The 15,132-nt window shown below is 37.9% G+C and overlaps 1 protein-coding gene and 1 long non-coding RNA gene across 5 annotated transcripts in view; one reads left to right on the forward strand and one right to left on the reverse strand.

The window, feature by feature from the left end:
• The window catches only part of LOC148133308 (uncharacterized), a 188,595-nt gene that overhangs the window by 81,676 nt on the left and 91,787 nt on the right, over positions 1-15,132 (forward strand). The gene's annotated exons all lie outside the window — the stretch shown is intronic.
• Positions 1-15,132, reverse strand: part of TRIM66 (tripartite motif containing 66) — a 61,890-nt gene that overhangs the window by 6,667 nt on the left and 40,091 nt on the right. For all 4 annotated transcript variants that reach the window (XM_087950928.1, XM_087950926.1, XM_087950927.1 and 1 more), the window contains 6 exons: positions 11,147-11,416; positions 7,990-8,212; positions 5,022-5,082; positions 4,054-4,228; positions 1,992-2,278; positions 409-544 (listed from right to left, as the gene is read on the reverse strand). In XM_087950928.1, coding sequence (XP_087807054.1) covers positions 409-544; positions 1,992-2,278; positions 4,054-4,228; positions 5,022-5,082; positions 7,990-8,212; positions 11,147-11,416 — 1,152 coding nt within the window. The remainder of the gene's footprint in view (positions 1-408; positions 545-1,991; positions 2,279-4,053; positions 4,229-5,021; positions 5,083-7,989; positions 8,213-11,146; positions 11,417-15,132) is intronic.

The raw sequence follows: 15,132 nt of genomic DNA on the forward strand, positions 1-15,132 counted from the left end.
ATACGTTGGGGTTTGTGTTTTAATCTTTGTATACCACCCTGAATCACTATTATGACATGATCATCAATTTTGGGCATTGTGTTTTAATCTTTGTATACCACCCTGAATCACTATTATGAAATGATCATCCATACACATCATTTAAATAATACATTCCAAGTTAAAAATTAGTATCCTGTACATATTTTCCTTCTCCCCTTTCATTTCATAAAAGAGAGAAAAGCCAAAATAATTCAAAAACTGCTTAATTTATCTAGATAAAATTCAGTCCTATTGTAACTCAAATCTTAGAACTCAGTTCTTCCCAGAAGCTCTTTCAGTGCTGTTTTCTGGGACATGCAAACTTACCGAAAATACATTATTGGCAAAGAAGATAGATTTGTCATTAATATTGTTACCTGAACCTACCTTTTGGTCATATTCATCAAGGCTATAAACTGGTCTTGCTTGCATGAGTGTATTGTAGTCAAATCGTGTGTTTTCACAATCATAGACTACCTCTGGGTTTTCCACGTTACGACAAAGTGTGCACACCCATTCTCCTCTGCAGCACAAAAAAACAACATGCAGCTTTGGGCTACTGTACAGTTTGATTAAAATGGCAATGGTAGACAATGATTTAACCAACATTCCATTAGAATCAAGTGTCAAACTTGATTTCATTGAGGACTGCATCAGGGTTGTGTTTGACCTCGGGGGGGTGAGTGGACATGAATGGGGTAGGCATGGCCAGGGTGTGTGTGGCCAGCTCAACATCCTGCAGCCCTCTGCCACAGTGGTGGGACTCAAAAACTTTTACTACCAGTTCTGTGGGCATGGCGTGGCTTGGTGGGTGTGGCATGGCATGGCATGACTTGGTGGGCATGGCTTGGTGGGCGTGGCAGGGGAAGGATACTGTAAAATCTCCATTCCCTCCCCGCCCCACTAACCTGCTTTCCAGCTCCGTTCTCCTGTGCAGGGCAACAAAAGAAGACCCAGCCAATCAGCTGGGACTCAGGAGGCAGAGAATAGATGGGGCGGGGCCAGTCAGAGGTGATATTTGCCAGTTCTCCGAACTACTCAAAAGTTCCGCTACTGGTTCTCCAGAACTGGTCAGAACTTGCTGAATACCACCTCTGCTCTGCCAGCGAAAACAGAACCTGGGAGTGCTGCATGCGGCCCTCCTGAGCTCTATTTTTGCTGGCAGAAGGCTGTATGAGGCCGTCACAGCCAAAAACGGAGCTCAGAATGGTCCCAGGCGGCCCTCCTGAGCTCTTTTTTCGCTGCCAGAGACACTGCAGGCATGTTTCCTTCCTGTTTCCAGGGTAGTCCTGCAGGCCAGATCTAAGCACCCCGCGGGCTGCATCTGGCCTGTGGGCCTTGAGTTTGACACTCCTGCATTAGACTAAGAAATTCTTGATTTTTTAAAAATCTGAAATGCTAAATTAGAGAAGAATTTTCTTTTATACCCCTGGCAAAAAAAAAAAAAAATCCCATTGCAACAAATACTGCAGAAATCTCTATAAATTCTACATTCTTTAAGTTAATCTAATAAATTTAATAACATAAGAAAGGACAGAGGATAAACATAAACAGGATTCACAAACATCAGGAGCAAAGCAAAAAGTTACGATATTCTTTCAAACATACTTGTTTGTTTGTAGAAAGTTAGATTGTAATAACCTGAAAAAATACCCAAATGTCTTTTTGGTGTTTGTCAAGCTAGTTATCCTCAATGTTTGTCTTGTTTCTTCTCAAAAACAAAAATCCCATTGGAAACATTTATACTGTGTTAGATTTTTATATAATCCAAATTTAACATTGAATAAGTTCTTATTTATTCAAGATTTCAAAACAAACAAACAAAATCAGTAGGAAAGAAGCACTAAAAATAACACATCAGTTCAAGGACAGATATTTAATTATTTGGGTATGTATGTTCTAAAGCAGCTCACTTGCAAAAATCTAGCCCCAAAGAAGAGAATAGATATTCCTAATTCTGTTATACTCACACAGGAAAACTAAGTAATGCAGGAACATGGCATGAGAGATGAAACACCTTCGGGCAGTAATCACAACACAAAAGTTCTCCTCCGTTCAGGCAAACAGCACAAAAGTCTTCATTCTCAATAGGGTGATCGTCCTGAGGAAGCCCAGATTTCTTCACATTATTACTGAGCCTGTGATCTCCTGAAGGAAGTAACACCTGTTCACTCAGCTGGCTTGTCAGGATCCTGCTTTTCTCCAGCTTTTCTCCAAGTTTAGGATTCAGACTTTCAGATGAATGTCCTTGATTGACCTGTGATGAAAAGTGAAAAATATTTCCACAAAAAGTGATTGATATACTGCAGAAGTTTAAGTACAGTACATTTCCTGTAGCAAATGTAATATATTAGTTTCTTTTGAAAACTGAATATTGGGGATGTCTCCTGAGGTTTCAACTGTTACACAATCTCCAGTTAATATTCATTATATAATTCATTAATTTTGCCCAGAGTTTAAATGACCTAATCAACATAGTCACCAGCTAATTATAAAGCTAAAATGTTTGCATCTGAATGGAAGTATACCTTATAAGTTAGACATATAAAGCCCTTCCTTGTAGTCAATCTGGCCTTTTAATGAAAAAAGATTCCTTCCATTTAAAAGAGGGAAGGAGGTTCAATGAAGACACCCTAACAGAAGAAAAGGGACGGGGGGGGGGGGGGTGGGGAGACAGAAGCATTGTTTGCCAATTTGTTCTTTTTCTCTGCAGTCTTCAGAACTGCTTCACATGCTGATCTGAAGAAGCCTCCATCTGGGACAAGGGGATAATAAGGGGTCCTGAAGGGAAATAAAATAGGAATATACCATAGGCTGAATGAAGTTTCAAACTGCCCTCTGCTCAGTGAAAGTTGCAATCCACCGATGATATTGTATTTTCATTAATTATGATTTTAAAGCTTTGTTTTATGGCATAATCACTCCTGCTGGCTTCTCCATTAACTCTGCTTGTTAGAAGACAGCAAAGAAGTCTCAAATGCCAATCACATGCCCATGAAACATTGCAATGTTATAATTGTGAGCCAGTTGCCAACTGTTTGAATTACAATCATGTGACTGCAAAGATATTGCAACAGCCACAACTATGAGGACCTGCTGAAAGTCCCCCTTGTTCAACATTGTCATAATTTTGAATGGTTGTTAACTGAGTGGAATTAAAGGAGGACCTCCTACATTACTTGTGAAATATAAGCATGACAAATTGAGATGAACATATAATTATTATTCACTCTCCGACATTCCTGCAAGTAAAACCATAGCTTTATAATCTTTAAGTAAAGTAATTGCTTTATAATATTCAAGAGTGATATTACTTAAAATAAAATAAAATGTATATATTAATGAATATTAATGTAATAATTTCTTCAGTGGCATAGCGGGTAAAGCCACTCAAAGAAAATAATAAAAAGAGTAAATACAGTAATATTTGGGTTCTACAAGATTTTAATTTAAGCCACTTAACAATAACAATATTCTCAAAAGCATTGTATATCCCATCTAGCTCAGTGCATATGCAGAAAGAACAGTTATATATTTCACTTCCGTAAGTCTTTGACACAAATGGAACTATGATTTTCAATGTATGGTACACAATGTTTGAAAACTCTTTTTTTTTTTTTTCTTATTTATTATGCTACTGTATACTGCTTCCATCTGTCAGCACCTACTCTTCCAAAAACATCACAACTTCTAATGAAAGAATACTTCCAAGTCAAGATCCATATGTAGCATTTATTTCTGAATATTTATCCCATTAGGATATTCATTTTGATATTTGGGTATCAAATATCAAATATTCTTTTACCTCAGAAAAATGGCTTGCCGGAAAAGCTACCCTTGTGCCCAAATTTAATGTTACTTAAGCATTAAAAATTGGGAGGATGTGATTATGAATCCTAGCTGTCTCTATACTTTGGTTCAAAGTATATCACCATGATCAAATTCACCATGATTATGGTTCTCAGTGAATGCTACTAAATGCATTTGAATAAAATGGAAAACAACAAGTTAATGCAGATAAATTAAATTTACCTTAATAGCCATGCTTGAAGACTGAGTACCACATTCAATAATCAACAGAAATGTCCCATCATGTGTACTTTTTTGTGGCTGCAATTTAAAAATTGGAAGCTCTCCAGATTCTGATGTGCATATTTTCAGTCGTTCCAATCGCACATAAGGGATTTTCACCTCTTTGGCACAAATTCTAAAAAGTGTTAAATAGTGAATCAGTGCCATGGATCATTCCTCTAGCTTACCTTTACCATTTTAACACAATTTGGCAAACTAAGTCAAAATATTGTATTTTGTTAATATTTAAATCAATACTAATGTTTTAACAATTTTAATTTTAAAAAATTAAAATATTTTAACACTGTTTTTATTAATTAATCTTATATTTCCACACTATCATTTCTACTTTAACTTCAACAGATTCCCATATACAATAGTAAGCTGTTTCCACATTTCCTCAAATAATTTTTATAACTGATTCCATATATTAGTAATTTTGGAATGATGTCTAGACATTTTAGAAAAAAGGCAATATAAATATATTAGATATTATGATTTCTTATGATGCATATAAAGGAAATATCTGATTTTAAAAGACATATACAATTGTTTCAAAATTAGATAAACTAAAGTGAAAAATGGATTTATGTAATTATAGTCATGTTATAATTTCTGCAGGATATAAAATTCCTTTGATGTATTGAGTCATTTATGCCACTCCTATCTTATTAGGTATGGTACTACTTAAACATAATAGCTAGATATATTAGTTTTCATATCTGCAGTTTTACAGACAAATTTACAGTTTTCCATTTACTGTATAATTTGGATTAATTTATGTTTCATACATTTTTCTCATCTAGAATTGCTTCATTCTATCTCGATTATTTCAACAATCCATTAATTCCAATTTACATACTTTCTAAATGAAAAAAAAATATTCATTGCTTGAAATGAGCCTTAAAGCTTCCATTAATTCTGATTACCTGTTGTTCTGACTACTTTTAATTTCCTTTTCAAAATGTTCTTCTTCATAGTTAGGACAATCTACAAGAAATAAAATGAGTAAAATAACACAAAAGCTACCTTGATTAAAGGGAAGAGATATTTTTTTAGCATCCAAAATACAGACCTACAGTAAATTTCTCACAGAAGTACAGGTAGTTTTCAACTTCAATTCGTTTAATGCTGGTTTGAAGCTACGATGATACTGAAAAAAATGACATACAGCACATCCTTGAAGTTACAACTGTTGCACCCCCCCAGAGTTATTATAATTCAGACACTTGGCAACCGGCTCACATTTATGACAGTTGCAGTATCTTGTGATTACATGATTGCAATTTGTGATTTTTCCAGCCAGCTTGTAACAAGTAAAATCTGTGTGTGTGTGTGTGTGTGTGTGTGATTTGCTTAATAATGATGTGATTTGTTTAATGACCATGTGGTTTGCTTAATGAGTCAGTTAATGGCTGCAATAAAAAATGTTGTAATCAGGTCTGGTCACATGATTGCATCACTTAGTAACCAAAATTCTAGTCCCAATTTTCATAAATTTAGGAATATCTGTACTTTAATTTCAGTCAAAATCACTAAGATTTGCTCCAATGGAATCCACTGGAACATGAACAGATGTATTCCACAGAATTTCTTATTGTTGTCTCAAAATATTTCTTAGTTCAAAAGACATGGACAAGGAATGTATTGCACTGCATAGAAAAAGTTGCATGCAGGGCAAAAATAGCTACATTATGACGATGATGTGCAGATAACATGAATATCAGAAGCTGTAATTCTGGAGCTATTTTTAAAGTATCTCACATTTACTGAACTTAGGTTGATATTCATATCCTTAATTTATTCCTTCCGTAGTCCATTAACAGAAAAATCATGTAGGAAGAGAGAATTCATGGCAGGACAATTCCCAATGCTTCTTGAATCGATGCTCCAAAAACCATAAAACAGGAAGGTGAGATTTTGCCTCAAACTTTATTCATAGTTTGCTTTTGACACTTACAACAGCTCCAGGGATGACATAGTTTTCTCCAATTACAGGAAGATACTGAGAAATAAGGGGCTTTGTATCCAGCAGAGACAGACTCTGTTCTAATCTGTCACTCAGGTGATCTTTTTAGTCTCTCACACAACTATATTGGTGGAGCTCATCCCTGGAAGTCAAAGGGAATTTGAAGTTTTCTTTCCTGTCAGCGTGCAAATTTCTATATTCGTTTTTAGGAAAACTTTAGAATATCTATGATTCTTGAAACCTCTTAAGGATTACAGGATTGTATCCTAACACATGGGGCAGGAAAGTCTAGAAGAAAATGTTCTTGGACTCTTATTAATATAGAGGTAGTTTTGTTTTTCTTTATACTTATGAATCTACTTTTGTGTTTTCCTAGGGAAGGGGGCATTGCTAATCTTATTTATAATACTGACCATCATTAAGTGTCAATATGGTGACCTCAGAGAATAAATGCTTTTTACAAAAATCTTTATTAATAAAGCAACATTACAAAAATTAGAGATACAATTAACATATAACATCTAAAAATAGGCTGATCTATTCACAAAGTTTCCCTACTTTTGACCTGACACAAGTCTAAAATCTTATCAACTCTCAATTATGAATCTTAAATTCATAAGGCTATTATCTGAGAGCACAAGTCCTCCACTGGCAACGTTAGTGGCTGGAGGAAGCTAGGAGCTTGGTGGTTTTCCAACGGCCTTTGCTGTCAGCAAGGAGCACTGCTGGGGTGAGATCCAACCACGGTGAAGACCTTTATTGCATTCAAGCAGGCGGAAATCTGTTGGTAGTTCTCCTTCCGGCAGTAGTCAGCAGGAAGCCACATAATGGGTGTTCTGGGGTGGGGGCATGGAAGAGTCAGTTTTAGATCTACTGGATCCAAAGCTATCCTATTCCCTCAAATGGACCTAATCAGTCCTATCAGCTATACCAGGGGGCCCCAAACTTGGCAACTTTAAGACTTGTGGACTTCAACTCCCAGAATTCTCCAGCCAGCATAGCATATATAGCATAGCTGGCTGGAGAATTCTGGGAATTGAAGTCCACAAGTCTTAAAGTTGCCAAGTTTGGAGACCTCTGAGCTATACCAACCCTGGAGTTGCCAGAAATAATAGCCCCCCCCCCCCAAATGGGAAAGGAGAATGCTATAAATTTGAAGATTCAGTGGGGCAAAAAAGCTAAAGAAAAAAAATTGTTCTGTCTGAGACAAGCCAACAGAGCTTGAGATATAGCAGAATTCAATAGCTATTTCATTCTGAAAGAATTGTGATATATAATTGCCATCAATGGTATCCTTGTATAGAAAATACATATATCCTAATTTGGATGTACTAGAATCTGAATGATAGTTGGCAGATCTGTTGAAAATGATTATTCATCCTACAAAGTTACATCGCTTTTACCTTCTGTAAACTGGCCTTGCAGTACCAGTTAATCACAATGAATAAAATATGCAAAGGAGGATGGTCAAGTGACGGTGATAGTATCTGGATGTCATTCTTGAATAGCCAAACTCCCTGCTACCTTTTCTACATTAATGCATAATAAACTCTTCTCTGCTATTTCTCTTCTGAGTAGTATAACAATACTGATAACATTTAAAATTGTACTGTACCATTTTTATTTTTTATGTTATCAGGCTCATTCAAATTAACAGATCTCTAATATAATAGATCTCTAATATTAAATCAAGCCTAGACAAATATTATATTTTTATGTATTATTAGCCAGGAAGCTGTTCCATGTTTACTAAAGGCCAGTATAGTGAACATTAATAGAAAACATGGGACAGTTACCTAAATCATAATTTAATTAATGGTTTCTCATTACAAAACATTTGTATTTTCAGCAGCAAATCTTGAAATAATTATGCTATGCAATATATGATTTTGAACATCCATGAAATATAAAGAAAAAAAATCTGGTACCTTCAGTGTGTCCTGGTTTGGGATTAACAGACTGCATGAAGGTTGTGTTGCTGATAAGTAAGGGAGGGGAGGTACATGGCTGAGTTTTCTTCACTGAGAGATTAATAGGCTCTTCCAGAATATTTTGTAAAGGAAGAGCCATTTCATTCATGCCTTTTGATTGCGCAGTGACAATATTGCTCCCAAGAGGATAACTCACATGGCTATACTCTTCATTTTCCAGCTGATAATTGAAGGGGGAAAAGAGTGATTTGCAAAATATTTTAATACATCAACAAAATAATCAATAGAAAAGCAGAATTATTTTACTCCGTATCAGGGTGCTTCATTCTGAGGGGCACACAAAGCATGAGTTCAAATACCGTATATACTCGAGTATAAGTCGACCCGAATATAAGCCGGGGCACCTAATTTTACCACAAAAAACTGGGAAAACTTATTGACTCGAGTATAAGCCTAGGGTGGGAAATGCAGCAGCTACTGGTAAATTTCAAAAATAAAAATAGATACCAATAAAAACTTTCACTAGGACAGTTGAGAATAAGTTTGATGTTCACAATTTCCTCTTCGAAAGAGACCAGTAAATAGGGAACAAGAAGATGAAGAAAAGGAAGTGTGTTTTTTCACACTTTTCACACTGCAGTGAACAAAAATGGCATCATAGGAACAGGCTTATTCTCAGTCCAAAGGTTTGTTTCTGATTTCTTCCCTGATTTAAGGGAAATTTGGGAAACGATCTCACTATCATGAAAGGTTTAATTGATTCACTAACCCAAAGAAGAAGATGATGATGACAGTGGGAGGCAGGAGTCACTCTCTCCCTTGCAAGAAAAAGCAAGAGCCGTTCTTATGATCTCTCTCTCTCTCTCTCTCTCCTCGTAATACAGTCAAGCCCTTTCCAGCACGCGCGATCCGCCGCCGCCACGCTTGCACCTTGCAAATGCAAAATCCCCGGGGTTTTGCATTTGCAAGGTGCAAAGCGGCGGGGCGGATCGCGCGTGCTGGAAAGGGCTTGACTGTATTCCAGGGGAGAGAGAGAGAGAGAGAGATCATAAGAACGGCTCTTGCTTTTTTCGCCAGCCCCGGGCACTGGGGGCTTGCAAGGGAGAGAGTGACTCCTGCCTCCCACTGTCATCATCATCTTCTTCTTTTGGGTTAGTGAATCAATTAATTTGGGAAATGATCTCACTATCATGAAAGTCAGTGTTCTCTGCCCGTGGGGCATTTGGAAGAAAACGCCCCGCAGCATATCCATGCGCGTGTAAGGGGAATCAGAAATCCCCGCGTTCAACGCCTAGCACGGCAGAAGAAAAAATGCAGCTGTGAGCAAATACTGGGAAAACCTGATTGATCAGAAGGAAGGAGGCAAAAGAGGGAGGGGTGGTGGTGGACGGAGGTCCCACTGGTATTTGCGAAACACTCGGTCGGCAGCACTTAAAATCAACGTCCTCGCTCCCACCCACCCACCCACCCACCCAAAGCCACGAAGTCCCCCAATCGCGCAGCCCAGAATCACCGTCCCCTCAGGGGGCAGCAAAGACGCCTGGCATTTCCCGAGACAAGAAGCTCCACTGTGCAATGAAAGCGCCCTGGCTCTAGGCTCGCGGGCTCAGAAAACAACGCGAGCTGAGGTGGCTTCGGCTCTGCTTGGCTTCGTTTCCTCAGCCCCAGCTGCTTTCAGTCTACTCGGGAGGAGGGGGAGGAGGTGGTGGTGGCGGCTCGCGTTGTTTTCTGAGCTCTAGGCTCTAGGCTTGCGGGCTCAGAAAACAATGCGAGCCGAGGTGGCTTTAGTCCGCTTGGCGTTTCCTCAGTCCCAGCTGCTTTCAGTCCGCTCGGGGAGAAGGAGGTGGTGGTGGCGGCTCGCATTGTTTTCTGAGCCCACGAGCCTAGAGCTCAGAAAACAACGAGCCGCCGCCACCACCTTCTCCCCTCCTCCCGAGCGGACTGAAAGCAGCTGGGGCTGAGGAAATGAAGCCAAGCGGAGCCGAAGCCACCTCGGCTCACGTTGTTTTCTGAGCCCGCGAGCCTAGAGCCAGTGCTTTCATTGCACGGCAGAGCTTCTTGTCTCAGGAAACGCCAGGCGTCGTTGCTGCCCCGAGGGAGAGCGATTCTGGGCTGTGCGATTGGGGGACTTCGTGGCTTTGGGTGGGTGGGTGGGTGGGAGCGAGGACGATGGAGTCCGCGAAGTGGGGGCTTGCCTGCTCTTGCTGGCTGCCTCTGCTTCCTTAGGGGCGGGAAGGGGGCTCATCTGGACCAAGGGTGAGTCTCCCCTCAGTTTCCCCTGAAGGATCTTCCGTCGCTTTTGCCTTCTCCCTACGTCTTCCCTCTGTTAAAATCCCCCACACACACACACACTTATTTTCGGGCGGATACATTTAGTGTCTGAGCATTCTCACATGACGGTGGGTTTTTCCCCCCCAAAAAAATAGTTAAAAAAAAAGAAACAATATATCCTCATGCAAGAACTTTTCTGCTTCCGATTACCCCCATGCTTACAAGTTGCAAAGGAAACACGGAAGCAGGGAAGCGGCTACCCAGCTCCGGAGCTCCACACCATTTTTTTTTCAGAGGGGAATCTCACTCGAATATAATCTGAAGGGGTTTTTTTCAGCACAAAAAATGTGCTGAAAAACTCGGCTTATACTCGAGTATATACGGTAATTTAAGATCTTTGAATAACATATCTACAACAAATTTTCACAAATTTCTCAACATCCTATCATATATATAGGCTCACTCTATGTGGCAATGGAAAATTACTTCTATAATGCTGCCAATAAAATTCCTTGGAACTGTTCATGAAAATCCAAAGTCTAATTTTTCTTGAAGGAGAGTTTAATCTTTTGCCATAAGAACAGAAAAGTCACACATGGATTCCAAGGTGGTCTCTAAGTCAAGAAATAAGACACTCTTGGCAGGAATTTGATCTGCATAGAAGCTTTTGAACTGGGTTTATACAAAAGGCACATCGAGTACTGAACTTCCAGATAATTCAAATGAGGCCTGCATAAAAATACTGCCACAATTTTTCAGGTTCCAATAATCTCAGCAGAGATTTTCCAGCTCTGTGGTGGTTTATGAAATAAACTAGAATGACCATTCTTGTGATTTTTCCCCCCCATATCAAATGATTATCTGATGGATCAACTGTTCTTACCTTGCAAACTGGGTTTACCAAAGGCATGCCACCAATTGCTAAGTGTTCTATATTTTCAGAACTCAGGGTCCTCGTTCTATCCAAGGACATATTGTAAGTAGATATAGATTCAGGAAGCATTTCAGAGACATGCGGCACATTCTGGGACAGGTTAGGTGTTGCACTGCAGATTTCTTTTGCCTGTGAATCAGCTTGTCTGGGTGCCCTTGTCGAAGACAAGTCAACTTCTAAAATGTTTGGAAAACCCACTATGTTCATTGAAGCTGACCGCTGGGAGGAAGAAAAAAGATCATAGGAAGCTCAGTATTCATTGCAACATTAATTTTTTCACTAGGAAGGTTTTTGTAGCTTGATTGCAATATTGCAATATTACAATATTTAATTGTTTTATATTGTCTAACACCATTCTGAATGCTTATTATAACAATGGGCTGTCTATTTTAAATGTTTGAATCAACTAAAAGGTTCTTCAATTATCAGTCAACATATGTGTTTTCTTAAAATGCCTGCATTCTTTCATTCATAGATGGACAATGACCTAACAGAAAAGACCTTTTGTCATCTCATTTAAAAGTAGAAAATGCTTCTTTTTGAAATTATACATACTTAAAACCCTCAGATATAAAATTTAAAAGCAAACTGAATGGCTTTTCATGATTAATTCAGTTAATAAGTTTTCAAGTATGTAAACCTCAAGCAAATTTTACAAAATTAATTGTTATGATTTTTCATTGAGTTACATTTTGATTTATTTTATGTATAAGGAAAGAAAGGAGTTTTTTCCTGTTATATACAAATGTTACTTTTTCCTATGATAAGAGTTATAGCATTTTGGTTAATCTATTGGCTTGTGGAATTTTCATACATTGTGGCTTCTGAAAAAAAGTCTTCCCAACTGGAGATTCCATATTTGGGAAATCAAGATATTAGAGCTTCCAAGTGCTAGAATCAGAATTGTAAGAATCTCCAAATATCCCAAAATTTGGAGACTCTCATGTGACTGAACCATTCCCTGACTACTGTATGTATTATTGGGTGGAAGTGCTAATCACTCATCTTTGATTGGCTCCAAAATTGTCATGTCTTCCCTGCCAAACCCTGTCCTGCTTCCTGGTTTGGATGACTTCTAAATCACTACAAAATAATACTGTTAATAACAAAAACCAATAATAAAAACCAATAATAATACTTTGAGGATACGTCATTCACAAACAAAATTATTGGTTGCTTTCCTCTGACTTGCTACCCATTCCAGCATACCACCAGCCAGTGGGAAAACATCACTGTGGCATCTCTAATTCCAGGCCTCTCCCATGATCTATTTTCCCTAGCTTGGGTTGATGGACCCTCCTCCCACAGCTCACCTGGGCATCTCCCAAGTTGAAATAACAAACATATGGGAAGGCATCAGGGCAGAAATTGCTCCAGAAAAGATAGAAAACTGGTTGTATAACTAACATAGAAGAACTAAAACTGATTTGCTAGTGGGCAATAGATTTCTTCCTTTAAGGAGAGGGAAGAAGGTACAGAACATGGCAAATAAAAGGAAACTAGCAAGGAAGTAAACCCTTACTTTTCCCCTCAAATAAAATAGGGAAGATGAATGATGCTTTGTCTTGTTAAACGACTGGAGAAAAATTGATGTCAAAAGCAAAGAGACGAGTAGTTACAGATCTAGAACTAATTTCGGGATATAAAGTGCTAATAAGACAAAGGCTGAGGGAGAAATGGCCAAAATGAATGCTGGCTAGTGACCAGAGAAGAGGTATAATCCTTGCCTCTGTACATTTCAAAAATACGACTCAGGCCACATCCATCCAAGATATCAGGATGATAAACTGTAAAGATTTTTTACACACTGGGGCTGTCCTTGGATGGTGTTGAAAAGTGAGGAAATATTTCTTTGTTACTGGTACAGCTAATTATACCTTCAGCTAGTCTCATCCATGAATGAGATCAGGGCAACATCTTGGTGACAAATAAGGACAGTGTCACTGTTATGGTATTGTGACTACGAATAGGAACTTGGGAAAGACTTGGTACTTAGACCTCAAATTACCAATAACATTAAAGAATTTAAATTCTTTTAGTAGCATAGTTACATGGAAAATATAACTCCTTAAGTCAATATAAAATTTTAATCTTACTAAAAGAAGGAAGGAAAACTAGCAGGGAAATAGGAAATGAAGCTATCATTTCACCTAGTTCTCTCTGGACTAAAGGTTAATTTTCTGATATCGATAATGAAGAAACTATGCAATGCCCAATAAAATGTATATATGGAATGTTGTACCTATGCATATGTGTGTGCCTACTTATCTAAGATCCCAGCAAGATCTGATGCATTTTCATGCTGATTCACAAAGCTACTGTCAAGGATACAATAAAAATGTATTGGAAGTAAGGTTCATTAAGTCCAATTAATTATCTCTTTAAAATGATCATTCCTTTTTCCATTAGTGGAGGAAAGGGAGAGGAATCGTCCCCCTGTGGTTTTTACTGCCCTAAATTATGATACGTCCATCCTATTTTTATGTTGTCTAAAAAGATTTAATATCTCACCCTTCAACATCACAAACGTTCATGTCATATGCTTTTGTGCTGCAACTTGTGCTATCAATTCATTTGACTTGATATATTATATATTGCACACACTTCTGTTTACAGCCTCACATATATTCTGCAGTTTGCTTACTTTTCTCAATCCTTATGTGTTCATTTGTTACTCATTCTCATTTGTTTCCACACATGTAGTGAAAGAACATCTAACTTCTATATTTCTCCTTAGACAAACATATAAATTGCAGGAGCATCTGAAATGATGCTCTTTATCTAAAATGAAAATGATTAATTATGACCCTAATGAAAAAAGTGTTTATTTTCCTACATTTGCTTTCATGTTTACTGTGTGGGTTTCAACTTTAATATTGTAGGTGCCAGTGTTTTCACTGTCTTTATTCCATACATTTAATGTCAGCCTTATATAGAAAAATTAGGATATGATAATATTACTGGCATGAAAGTGAAGAAAAGATTAACTTTCTTGTTTTTACAGTATCAGGAACAGCTACAGCACAAACTGGATAGAGAAATGACAGCTGTTAATAAAAAAAAAAACAGGTTTTGGATTTGCTAAAATGGCATAGAATCTTTGCAATTGCAGAGAAATTACTGAGAATGGCTACAAAGTAATAAAAGATGCAGTTAAGTAGAACAACATCTTGGCAACTCCTTTATGCTGTAAACTTAAACAAATGCAGTAATTCAAATCAAGTTAGCTCAAGTTTAACTCAGAGTGACCAGAAACCTATACCTGATTTTAAATGAATTGTTCCTGATCAAAAGACTCTCCTGTTTGCACGAGAAGGAACATAAAGTCAGCTCTGTATTCTGTAAAAATTCATCCTGAGCAAATTGAGTTGGCTTAACATCACAGAAACAGTCAGCAAAACACATAGAACTGTATATTATTTATATTCCTTTCAAATCAATAAAAATAACATTAATTTTTTTATTGTTAATAACAATAAAAATAAATGATTTGACAATTGTCTCCCCTAAAAAAAAAACTAGAAAGGGTGAGGAGAGATGATGAGTTGGCCTTCTCTAATGCTCCAAGATTCATATGGTGCTTAGAGTCCAAAGGCTCTGATCCTTGCCTATTTCCACTGATCTATCTACCTCCATGACATTTGTGGTACACTGGCATCATGCTCCCATTCTAACATTTAGGACTGCCAACTGACCTAAAACAAGGGGGGGGGAACTAAGCAACCTTTCTGCAAAGTTCAAACCAGCTTGCCTGTTCAAACACATGGTCAGGAAGACAAAAGATAGTTGCTAGGCATATACCGAGAGATGGATAGCGTAGCTTCTCACAAGACATGATCTGAAAGGAACAACTTGGCTGATGCTGAATACTTACTCCATCCTGAGTGTTTGATTAGTAACAGAATTACTTTTTTGTGCTATCATATAATCAATCA

The sequence above is a fragment of the Notechis scutatus genome, chromosome 1 (assembly GCF_049901735.1).
Source record: "Notechis scutatus isolate UNSWTSFEM ecotype Mainland chromosome 1, rNotScu1.2, whole genome shotgun sequence".
Classification (NCBI taxonomy): Eukaryota; Metazoa; Chordata; class Lepidosauria; order Squamata; family Elapidae; genus Notechis; species Notechis scutatus.